Source organism: Ursus maritimus, assembly GCF_017311325.1.
Source record: "Ursus maritimus isolate PB19 chromosome X unlocalized genomic scaffold, ASM1731132v1 scaffold_X1, whole genome shotgun sequence".
NCBI classification, from domain to species: Eukaryota; Metazoa; Chordata; class Mammalia; order Carnivora; family Ursidae; genus Ursus; species Ursus maritimus.
Genome location: NW_024423319.1, coordinates 4,340,732 through 4,354,139, shown reverse-complemented (window position 1 = coordinate 4,354,139; position 13,408 = coordinate 4,340,732). Strand labels below are relative to the sequence as shown.

The following is a 13,408-nucleotide window of genomic DNA, read 5'->3' as shown; positions in this document are numbered from 1 at the left end:
CTATTAGCAGTTATAGAGCAATTCAGTAATGTGGTGGGATACAAAATCAATGCTCAGAAATCAGTTGCATTTCTATACACGAATAATGAGACTGAAGAAAGAGAAATTAGGGAATCCATCCCATTTACAATAGCACCAAAAACCATACGTTACCTTGGAATTAACTTAACCAGAGACGTAAAGGACCTATATTCTAGAAACTATAAATCACTCTTGAAAGACATTGAGGAAGACACAAAAAGATAGAAAAATATTCATGCTCATGGATCGGAAGAATTAACATAGTTAAAATGTCCATGCTACCCAGAGCAATCTACACTTTCAATGCTATCCCGATCAAAATACCGAGGACATTTTTCAAAGAACTGGAACAAATAGTCCTTAAATTTGCATGGAACCAGAAAAGGCCCTGAATCGCCAAGGAATTGTTGAAAAGGAAAAACAAAGCTAGGGGCATCACAATGCCGGATTTTGAGCTGTACTACAAAGCTGTGATCACAAAGACAGCATGGTACTGGCACAAAAACAGACACATAGACCAATGGAACAGAATAGAGACCCCAGAAATGGACCCTCGGCTCTTTGGGCAACTAATGTTTGACAAAGCAGGAAAAAACATCCAGTGGAAAAGACAGTCTCTTCAATAAATGGTGCTGGGAAAATTGGACAGCTACATGCAAAAGAATGAAACTTGACCACTCTCTCACACCATACACAAAGATAAACTCCAAATGGATGAAAGACCTCGATGTGAGACAGGGATCCATCAAAATCCTAGAGGAGAACATAGGCAGCAACCTCTATGACATCGGCCAAAGCAACCTTTTTCATGACACATCTCCAAAGGCAAGAGAAACAAAAGATAAAATGAACTTATGGGACTTCATCAAGATAAAAAGCTTCTGCACAGCCAAGGAAACAGTCAAAAAAACTAAGAGGCAGCCCACGGAATGGGAGAAGATATTTGCAAATGATGCTACAGATAAAAGACTGGTATAGAAGATCCACAAAGAACTTCTCAAACTCAATACACGAGAAACAAATAAACCATAAAATGGGCAGAAGATATGAACAGACACTTTTCCAATGATGACATACAAATGGCTAACAGACACATGAAAAAATGTTCAAAATCATTAGCCATCAGGGAAATTCAAATCAAAACCACACTAAGATACAACCTTACACCAGTTAGAATGGCAAAAATTGACAAGGCAAGAAACAACAATCGCTGGAGAGGATGTGGAGAAAGGGGATCCCTCCTACATTGTTGGTGGGAATGCAAGTTGGTACAGCCACTCTGGAAAACAGTGTGGAGGTCCCTTAAAAAGTTAAAAATTGAGCTACCCTGTGACCCAGTATTGTACTACTGGGTATTTACCCCAAAGATACAGACGTAGTGAAGACAAGGGCCATATGCACCCCAATGTTCATAGCAGCATTGTCCACAATAGCTAAATCGTGGAAGGAGCCGAGATGCCCTTCAACAGATGACTGGATTAAGAAGATGTGGTCCATATATACAATGGAATATTACTCAGCTAACAGAAAGAACGAATTCTCAACATTTGCTGCAACATGGACGGCACTGGAGGAGATAACGCTAAGTGAAATAAGTCAAGCAGAGAAAGACAATTATCATATGGTTTCTCTCATCTATGGAACATAAGAACTAGGAAGATCGGTAGGAGAAGAAAAGGATAAAGAAAGGGGGGGGTAATCAGAAGGGGGAATGAAGCATGAGAGACTATGGACTCTGAGAAACAAACTGAAGGCTTCAGAGGAGAGGGGGATGGGGGAGTGGGATAGGCTGGTGATGGGTAGTAAGGCGGGCACGTATTGCATGGTGCACTGGGTGTTATACGCAACTAATGAATCATCGAGCCTTACATCAGAAACCAGGGATGTACTGTATGGTGAGTAACATAATATAATAAAAAAAACATTTAAAATAAATAAATAAATAAAGGTGATGCATAAGTTCAAAAAAAAAACTAGAATCATTGATATGACACCCAAAGCACAGTGACAAAAGAAACAAAAATAAACTGGACTTCATCACAATTAAACATTTTTGTGATTCAAAGGATACCACCACGAAAGTGAAAAGACAGCCCACACAATGGGAGCAAATATTTGAAAATCATATATCTGATAAGGGACTAGTAGCCAGAATGTATAAAGAATTCTTACAACACGACAATAAAAAGACGAACAACCCAATTTAAAAATGGGTAAAATATCTGAATAGATATGTCCCCAAAGAAGATACACAAATGGACAATAAGCATAAGAAAAGATGTTCAACGTCATCAGTCATTAAAAAAGGTAAATCAGAATCACAGAGACATACTACTACACACCAGTAGAATGGCTATAATAATAATAATAAAAAGTATTGATGAGGATGTGGAGAAATTGAAACCCTTATACACTGCTGGTGGGAATGTAACATGGGGGCAGCCACTGTGGAAAATAAAATACTTTGGGAATTCCTCAAGGAATTAAATACAGAATTACTATATGACTCAGCAATTTCACACCAATTAATTATTATTCAGCCATAAAAAGAAATGAAGTACTGATAAATGCTAAAACACAGATGAAGCTTGAAAACAGTATGCTAAATCAAAGGAACGAGTCACAAATGCCATATATTTTATGATTCCATTTATATGAAATGCCAGAATTGACAAATCTAGAGAAACAGAAAGTAGATTAGTGGTTGTCTAGGGCTGGGAGGGTTGGGGAACATAGAAGTGATTGTTGATGGATATGGGGTTTCTTTTAGTGGTGATGCAAATGTTCTAAACTTACACATTGGTGATGGATGCACAAGTCTGTGAATAAACTAAAAACCATTAAATTACACACTTCAAGGGGCGCCTGGGTGGCTTAGTCGGTTGCGTGCCCAACTCTTTGATTTCATTCAGCTCAGGTCATGATCTCAGGGCCCTGAAATCAAACCCTGCATCTGGCTCCTTGCTCAGCAGGGAGTCTGCTTAGGATTCTCTCCCCCTCTCCCTCTGCCCCTCCCCCCATTCATGTGCTCACGTGCACTCTTGCTCTCTCTCTTGCATGTGTGTGCATGCTCACTCTCCAAAATAAATAAATAAATTTTTAAAAATTACATATTTCAAGATGGTGAATCTTATGGTATGCAAATTATCTCAATAAAGATGTTATTTAAAAAAAAACATGAAGCAAAAATCAGTGGAGAGAGGAAAGCTTCCATGTTTAATTTACGGAATTTTAGGATGTGCAGAAAAGACACATCAGGATGACAGAAACGGTATAATGCAGCCAGGGAGAAGGGAAGGCAAAGGGGTACTTCCTTACAAGTCCTCCTGTGGTAAGGCCATCAGGATTTCACTCACTAGCAGGTTAGTGCTATCACAAATCATGTTACAACACAGGGCTGCTAGAACATTAAAAGTCACATTTTTGAAGAATATTAATGACACAAGAACATGCTGATAACATTAAAGAAGGCAAGACATATAGTATTCTAACTTTGGGGAAAATGATATACATATACACACCAAATTTTTATAAAGGATTAAAAGGAAATATACCAAAATATTTTTCTTTATCTAGAATTAGGGTAACAGGTAAGTTAATTTTCATTTTTATGCCTTTCTTATATTCAAAAAAATTCACAATGAATGTTTTACTTTTATAACTCAGCTTAAATGTTATTTAAAATTGAAAATAACACACCATGGGGACAACTGCTTTCCGGGATACCAGTTATATTAAAGTGCTCAATCATCTATAAATTCCCAAACTCAATTTATGAAGTGGAAGTGATATAGCTGTGCTATCACTGATTCTGCTGATCAGGCTGGCTGGCCCAACAGTGCCTTTCACTCTGACCCTTCCACCTGCTCAACTGTGTTAGAAGATGATCTTCACAGAAGACAACCTTGCTGAATACTAAGGCCCCAAACAGGAGCCCATGGGCCAAATTCAGGCCACAGACATATTGTGTGTGGCCTACACAGTATTTCTAGAAGGCTGGATTAGCTGTCAGCATATAAAAAACAGGATACCTCACATAGGAATGAAGATTTCCAGCTTCTCTTGAAATCCCAGAAAATTTGACCACACTGGATTCCCATCATGCATGACAGTAATGAACAGGGCACGTGATCTCCAGTTCACCAGAGTCCCCATCACTCTCTACAGTCTCTTCAACTCTGATATGTAAGTGACAGTTACACTTTGTTATTGCACTTGTGCTGTTATTTCTTACAATGGAGTTAGAAAATAAAATGTTTCCAGTACGCACCCATGTGAAAATCAAAGCAGAAAAAACTAACTAAAACACTAACAAAGAAGACCATGTGTTTGAAGAAAAATGCAAACCTACTTCCTTGTTGAAATGAAAAAATATTCCTGTATTTTAATATGCAAATAATACATGTCTGCGTCAAAAGAACATATAACACAATGTACTTCACTTCTGTATCTTACATGCCTGGAGGATGTAAGCAGCCTGGATCATAAAAGTAGCTATGCTCTGTTCCTCAAAATATTAAACATACCATATGATCCAGCAATCCCACTTCTGGGCATATACGCAAAAGAACTGAAATCAGAGTCTTGAAGAGATATTTATAGCACACCCATGTTCAGAGTAGCATAATTCACAAGAGCCAAGATACAGAAACAACCTACATGCCCATTAACAGATGAACAGATAAATAAAATGTGGCATATACATACAGTGGAAGATCATTCAGCCTTAAGAAAGGAACGATATTCTGATCATGTGACAACACGAATGAACCTGGAGGACATTATGCTAAGTAAAATAAGCCAGTAACAAAAACACAAATACTGTATGATTCCACTTACATGAGGTACCCAGAAAAGCCAAATTCATAGAGACAGATAGAAGGACGGTCGCCAGGGGCTAGGGTCAGGGTGAAATGGGGAGGAGCTGTTTAATGGGTATGAAGTTCCAGTTTTACAAGACGAAAAGAGTTCCGGAGACTGGCTGAACAACAACGTAAATGTACCTAACACTACTGAACTGTATACTTAAAAATGGTTAAGATGGTAAGTTTTATGTTATATGTATTTTACCACAATTAAAAATTTTAATTAAAAATAAAGTAGCTACGTTCCCCTGACAAAATCTCCCTGTTGTAATTATTGCTCTTTGTCTTTCTCTCAGCATTAGTTTGTGAAACATTTCTAGTTAGGTCCATTTTCTGGTTTTAAATTAGACTAATCAGGGGCACCTGGGTAGCGCAGTCGTTAAGCGTCTGCCTTTGGCTCAGGGCGTGATCCCGGCGTTCCGGGATCGAGTCCCACATCGGGCTCCTCCGCTGGGAGCCTGCTTCTTCCTCTCCCACTCCCCTGCTGTGTTCCCTCTCTCTCTGGCTGTCTCTCTGTCACATAAATAAATAAAATCTTTAAAAAAAAATTAGACTAATCAAGAAAGTGCACCATTATAAAAAGCAAACCTCATGGATCATTAATGGATGTTAAGACCATTAGGTGAAAGGTTATTAAATAATAGGAGATATGCATGTTGCAAGAATGTCATCCTACAGATTACCTGCTAATTACAAAGGGGGAAAACTTATCTTTTACAATGGTGAGATCTGGTGGACATCATCTTATCAAGTAATCAAATTCAGCATCATTAATTATGGGACAATCTAACATGTGCCTCTTGCTGTGATGCAATATGAAATATACAGTGTCACCTATGAAGTTCTCTTACCAAAATGTTTAACATGAATCTAATCAAGCCAACAGACCTAACTTTCAGTTTGCAGGAAATACAGGGGAAACATTCTATAAGAAAACTGGCCCGGTCTCATCAACAAAGGAGAAATTTGAATATAGACTGGATGTTAGGTATTAGGGACTTGTTGATTTTCTTAGGTGTGATAATGATATTGTTATTATGTATTACTATGTAGGAAAATGTCCTTATTCTTAGGAGATGCATAATGAACTATTTAGGAGAGTATCATGATGTCTGCAACTTCTTTTCAAATAGTTTAGCAAAAAAACCCCAAAAAACAAAGAGTGTATGTGTGCTTATCTGTGTATACACATACTCACAGATAAAGCAAATATAGCCAGACTGTAACAGTCATTTAATCTGGGTATGTTCTGTTCTTCCAACTTTTCTGCATGTTTGTAAATTTTTATAGGGAAAATATAAAGGAAGAAAAAAACAAAGCTCTCTTCTAGAGAGTCATTCTAGTCTCTCTCATATTCTAGTAGTCTTACTTAGTATTACAATACTAAGTGATTAAAATAAGATAAAAAGTTATAAGAACAACAATAAAAAAGGAGTATAGATGAAAGCCTGGAAAATAATATGACAAAATGTTAACAGTGATTTTCTGTAGCTAGTAGGACTACTGGATTTTTTCTCTTTTATAGATCTCAAAATTTTATAGTACAATTTTCACTTTTTATAAGGTTAAAAAAAGTTGTTTTAGGTAAACAGAGACTATCGTAAACATATACTGCTGTGTTAGTACAAAACTAGCAAAAATATATATTGAAGAACTAAATTCACTGTGAATTTGAGCAAACCAAATGACTGCCTCAAATAATATAATAACCTTCTCTCACACAACCCCCAAAGATAAAGCAGAAATAAAGACAACTGGTAGGTTTTGGTCCTTTCATAGATGATAAGAAGTTTCTTACCTTATCTTCTGGGTTACCAAGAATCTTAAACAGAACAGTGTAAGATGACAATTCATAGTTTTATAGTTTATATAAAAAGTATTCTTTGTAAAGTATAGGAAACAGGCATAAAAAAATACCAGGAAAAGAGTACTCACCCTCCACAGACCCCTGGTACCTTCTTGTTGGTATATATCGATGAAGCTGCCAATCATGCTGCCTTGGAACAAGCTCCCCTGGGCTTGCATTCGAATCTAAAATAAGAAGATTCTTATCCTCTGTTTTAACAGAGACCAAAATGAGATGTTCCACTCATTTAAAATATAGAAAACAGTATTTGGGAATTATCAGAAATATTAGCCTGCTATTGTGATGAAATTAATGACAAATTATATATTTTAAAAATGTAATTTGTGTCAAAGTATATTTTATAAAAATGATTTTCATCAGCCTCACATTCCTTATACTAAGTCCATCAATTCTGGAGTTGAAAGATAACTTGTGGGAAAGCAAGAACAAGTACTCAATGAGGGTAGGAAATAATTCATTTAAAATGTGATTAGTTTAGTAAAAAATTAGAAACAATCTGCATGTCTAAAAGCAAAAAACAAAGGACTGGTTGCATAAATTATGATATGTCCATTTAATGGAATACTATTCAGCCATAAAATTTCACTATAGAATATCCGTTCACATTGGAAAATGTCAAAAATTAACTGCTAAATAGAAAAAGCATGTTGCAGAGCAGTATGCATGGTATGTCATTTTTATTAAAAACACGTAAACTAATGGGGTGCTGACTCAGATGGTAGAGCATGAGACTTTTTTAATACATTTATTCTTTCAAGATTTATTTATTTGAGAGAAAGTGTACATATGTGCATGAGGGGGTAGGGGGAGAGGGAGAGAGAACGACAATTTCAAGCAGGCTCCCTGCTGAGCACAGAGCCTGATGCGGGGCTCCATCCCACCACCCTCAGATCATGACGTGAATGAGCATAAATCAAGAGTCAGATGCTTAACCGACTGCACCACCCAGGCGCTCCAAGCATGCGACTCTTTATCTCAGCATTGTGAGTTCAGACCCACATTGGGTGTAGAGATTACTTAAAAATAAAATCTTTAGGGGCACCTAGGTGGCTCAGTCGGCGAAGCATCTGCCTTCAGCTCAGGTCATGATCCCAGGGTCCTGAGATCAAGCCCCACATCCGGCTCCCTGCTCAGCAGGGAGCCTGCTTCTCCTTCTCCCTCTGCAGCTGCTCCTGCTTGTGCTCTCTCTCTCTCAAATAAATTTTAAAAATCTTAAAAAAAATAAAAATAATAAATAATAAAATCTTTTAAAAAATGATGTAAACTTAAAAAATAACTACGCACAGCAAAGAGACTGGATGAACATATACACACCCAAATGTAGACAGTGGTTTAAGTCTGAGTTATAAGACAAGTGAGCATTTTCCTCTTTTGTGTTTTTCTCCTGCCTTCTACTTTTTTCTACACTGAACATGCATTCTTTATGTAATTACTAAAAGCAGAAAAAGGTTTTAAAATGTAATTTCATGCTTACAAGACCTTAAATTGAATTCTATTTGTAAAAAGCATGATACCGTATTCTGCAAAGTAGCCTTTGCGAGGTGCAAGAAAGTAGAGCTAACATTCAAAAGCCCTGTGAAAGAGCTGGTACAATTTCCCACTGACTGCACACATAGAATCATAGTAGTCACTAAATACTAGTGGCCCAAAAGTGGGCCTGATTTTCATGACATGCAACTCTAGGTTTCAATAAATGTCTTTGGGAAAAAATGAAACAGCATGTTTTTATGTGGAAAGTCAATTGTTACTAGGGGTTTTGAAATAAAAACCCAAACTCAATTAAATTGGAATAGAAATTATCACAAAGACAAGTGGAAACTACAAATATCCTATTCTAAGTAAGAGACTTCTTGAAGGAGGTGATTCCTGAGCAGGGCTGGGACCAGGATTAGGTAAGTGTGGCACTTTCCTCTGGCACAAAATGTAGGAGGAGGACTCAAAAAACCACAGTAATCCAGACAAATAATAATGCAATACTTCAAAACATGAAAATATATGCACAAAACCCACAATGAACCAAATATCAAAACTGTAGTTAACTAAAGACAGGATCCAAAGGGGTGACATTTGGGTGAGGTGAGTGAGATGAATTATACAAAATATTGGTATTTTGTTAATCATGAGTATGTTGTATTCATTTTAGTTTTTGAAAAATATTGCATAAAAATGTTTTCTCTTGATTACTGAGTTTTTTGTGTCCCCTTTCATTATGCATCCAAGGGGAATAGTTCTGTCCCTGTTCCTGAGCGCCTTGAAGGACAAATTCATGAAGAAAGAGGGGAAAGGCATTACAGTCAGAAAGAGAGCTGCATACACAAAGGCAAGCAAATAACACATAGTAAATCAGAAAGAGTTGTCCAAGGATATGTGAAAGGACTGAACAGCTCAATTATGATTATAGATCCTATATTGGTACTTTCACCGTCTAAGTTTGTGATTCTCCCCATCCCCAGCACCCTCAGCCCTACCTAGGTATAAGAAAAGAAAAGGGAGATTATAGCATTGGTCAATGGTTGTAATCGTACCAGGCAGGTCAGAGGGACAGGAAATTGAAGCAAATCACTTAGGTGATTAAGTCAAGGATCCAGATGGATAAGAAAGGAAGCTTTAAGGAGTTAAGTATTATTGTTCTTGAAAAGGATACAATCAATTCTCTTCATAAATACTTGCTATGTAAATTTAAAGTGATATAAAAATTCTGTAGCTACATTACTCTCAGTTTAATCCAGAAAGATCATTTCATATCTTTTCTCCATCAACCATCACTGGTTTCTTTCATGTGTGCTGTGTTTCAAGTCACACTCTTGGTTCTCAAAATTCTCTGAAGTGCAATAGATCTCTCTTTCACTAACCTAGTCATCTGTGGTTTCGAATAAATAAAGCATATGTCCTCTTTTTTCTCACATTTCCCCTAAAATAAATGTCAAAAGCTTGGGACCCTCTCAGACACTATAATCATATATGTAGTGCTTTTAATTAATCATAAGTTTAAATAAGTTATTAACTATGTAGAAAACGTGTACCATTTTATTAGATAAAATGAGTACAGTATTATTAAATGTTTTATCCTGTGTTTTGATAAAATCTGAAAGAAATCCAATTATATTTTTAAAAATCAACACCACTAACCTATGCTGTTCTAGTTCTGAATTCAAAATATCCCAACACAGACCAAAATATGCCATTTTAAAGCCAAATCTCACCCTTAAAGGAAATACCGGTAAGACAAGAAAAGACAATGCATTATAGACTAAGGTACCTCAATTAGCTATTAAAGGAGGCTTCTCCAAAAACTGTATTTTGATTTATCCCTTTGTCTGGTACCCCAGATTACATCACAGTCAATATACCATACTAAGATTTGAAATGGGTGGGGAATATGCCTTTCTTTTGTAAAGTGGAGGAAGAACTATTAAAAACACAAATTCATTCTCAGATCAATTTTAGAAGACAAATGGAAGTAAGGGATCTGTAAATTGATTCCCTTAAAATTGCATAGTCCCTGGAAAGAATCTTATAGGGGTTTGCATACTCTAGTTTAAAGACCAATGGATTAACACATATCATAATAAATTGATTACTACTTACTGAGCACCTACTATATACCAAGTATGATAGGCAGCTTACATATATTATCTCTAATCCTAAACAACCCTATGCAATAAGTGCTGAATTATTTTCATTTTATAAATGAGGAAACCAAGGCTTAAAGCAGTTATTTACCCAAGGTTTTACAGCTGGCAAGTGACAAAGTGGAGACCTAAACCCAAATATGATTCAAAGTTCATGCTCTTTTCATAACACTTTCTATACATCCAATGCTACCAGACCTCTCTTACCTTTAGTACATCAGTGGGGTTGGCTATAGTGGAAGATATCACTCCTGACACTACCCCACAGATCATATTAATTAGAAGAGTTTCATCTGTAAAACGGAAAAAAAAAAGTCTTTTTGTATTAAGTACTAGTTTCGAAGAACAGAATACTCATCTATCAGAGGAAAAGAACCCTGGGAAGAGAAATGACTGTAAGAAATGAACCACAAAGCTTATGAACCTAAAGAAACTCAAATATTTCTAGATCCCAAATCAGTACTGAAACAGAAATCATTATTCTTAAAAAAGTATTTCTAAAAGACACTGGAACATGTCCTATTATTCTATATACAGCAACTGCCAGTAACCCACATAAATTCAGAATGTGGTATTTCTCCTTCAATCATTTCAAACACCTAAAGAAAATTCTTTTGTCTTTTTCTGAAGAATCATCAACTCTAAAGACTTAGGAACCAAATGTTAAAAAATAAAAACTTATGTGTTCACAGAAAAAAATTACCTAAACATTAATTTTGACTGGCCTTGATATCTACTAGCTTCTATTTATTTAAAGAAGATTCTGTAGACAAATATGAAACTAGTCATTTGAAACTAAATCTGCTCAGCCAAAAGAAAAAAAGATGAAACCATACAGCATAATTTTCTAAAATGAAAATTCCATCTTCACCATGCTTCCTTACCATGAAGAGCCTACAAATAGAAACTAGGTAAACCCAAGTGAAGCATCTGTGAAAGGAAATTATTTTAGGAAGCGAACCCTTTAGAATCCTCAAAGAGGCTCCAGAAAAAGTCAATTTAGGACAATAAAATAATTCAAAGGACATTACTAATCAAAAGGCTCTCCAGCTATCCCCAACCATGCAACAGCTAGGCCTGTGGTAAAATACCCATTTAGTATAGTATCAAGCTGGAAACGCTGCAGCAGCACATTTAGAGACATATGATAATGCTGAATGTGGGTAAGGTGGCCACAGGTACAACAGAACCTAGAATAGTCTAAAATTACTCCATCTAACAAAAGCTTATCAAAATTGGCCGCTAGAGAATTGCTTGTAGCTGAAGTCCTTTTGTTGATGAAGGCAGCATTAATTTTCTGGATAAACTTGTCCATTTTCCCTCTGTGATGACCAGAAGCCTTTTTTTTTTTTGATAGGAAAAGGGACAAACTTAAAGAGCAGGTCCCTCTAACCCATATTATCACCTCTGCAAGGATTAATCCCAAGTCAGTAGGAGCTTGCTTTGTCCTCGCAATGACTGTCACCAACTCTCAGACATCCCATGATGCATGCTTCTGGGTAAGCATGATTTCAATAATCCCTCTGAGTACTACCGCAAAAGAGAATGAGTCTATACTTACCTTCTAAACGTTCTACAAATAATCTCTTCAAGCTTTGGTAAATGCCAATTTTAATGGTGCCATATGATGCCTGTCTTAGTAAGGCAGGGGCAATTCTGCCAAAAAAGAAAGAAAGAAAAAGTCAATTATACTCAACATGCACTTGTAGATTATACATATCTAGATAGTTTACTCATTTCCATTATCTCATTCCACCCAACTACAACAGAATATGCAATATACATTCACCAAGAGAGAGCACATTTGATCATAAAACAGACCTCAACAAACTTAAAAGAATTGAAGTCATATAGAGTATGGTCTCTGACCATAATGGAATTAAACTAGAAATCGGTAAGGAAAATCCTCAAACACCTGGAAATTAAACAACACATTTCTAAACAATCCACGGTTCACAAGAACTCTCAAAGGAAATTTTAAAAATACACAAAACTGAATGAAAATGAAAATTCAACCTATTAAAATATGTAGGATACAGCCAAAGCAGTGCTGAGAGGGAAATTTATGACACAAATGCTTACATTAGAAAGGAGAAAGGGAGAGGGAAAGTCTCAAATCAATAATCTAAGTCCCTAACTCAAGAAACTAGAAGAGCAAAGTAAACTCAAAGCAAGCAGAAGGGGAGGAAATAATAAAGAGCATAAATTAATATAATTGAAAACAGAAAAATAGAGAAAAATCAATAAAGCAAAAAGACAGCTCTTTTGGGAAAAAAATCAATAAAATTGATAAAACTCTAACAAGGTTCACAGTAATAAAAAGAGAGAAGACATAAGTCACCAATATCAGGAACAAAATGGACAGCACTACAAATTCTGCAGCCATTAAAAGGATAATAAGGTAATGCTATAAAGACTTTATGCTCATAAATTCAACAACTCAGAAGAAATGGACTAATTCCTTGAAAACTACAAACTACCGAAACTCTAAATGAAATAGATAAAAATATGGGAATCATCAAAAAAAGATGAAATCGATAATCTGAATAGTCTCATAACCATTAAAATATTTTAATTCACAATTTTAAAGTTCCCAAAAAGGAAATCTCCAGGCCCAGGTAATTTCACTGGGGAATTCTACCAAGCATTTAAAAAAATCAACACCAATCTTACACAATCTCTTCCAGAAAAGAGAAGAGAGTATTTCCCAATTCATTTTATGAGGCTAGTATTACCCTGATACCAAAACCAGACAAAAAGAGTACAAAATGAAAAAACTATATGCCAATATCTCTCAGGAATTTAGATGCAAAAATCCTTAACAAAATATTAGCAAACCAAATCTAGCAATGTAGAAAAAGAAGTATACACCATTATTCACCTTATGGAGATTCACCACTTTTTTAATTTATTTTTTCGGTGGGTTTATATGGTATCATTTATTTTTTATTAAATTCCTTTTTAATTTAATTTCAAGTAATTAACATTTAGTGTATTAGTTTCAGAGGTAGAGTTCAGTGATT

General features: G+C 35.9%; 1 protein-coding gene across 3 annotated transcripts in view; it reads right to left on the bottom strand.

Annotated features, from left to right (window-relative positions):
* SLC25A14 (solute carrier family 25 member 14) overlaps nt 1–13,408 on the bottom strand; it is a 58,942-nt gene that overhangs the window by 35,344 nt on the left and 10,190 nt on the right. For all 3 annotated transcript variants that reach the window (XM_008701634.2, XM_040627368.1, XM_040627364.1), the window contains 2 exons: nt 10,593–10,678; nt 6,822–6,917 (listed from right to left, as the gene is read on the bottom strand). In XM_008701634.2, the coding sequence (XP_008699856.2) occupies nt 6,822–6,917; nt 10,593–10,678 (182 nt within the window). The remainder of the gene's footprint in view (nt 1–6,821; nt 6,918–10,592; nt 10,679–13,408) is intronic.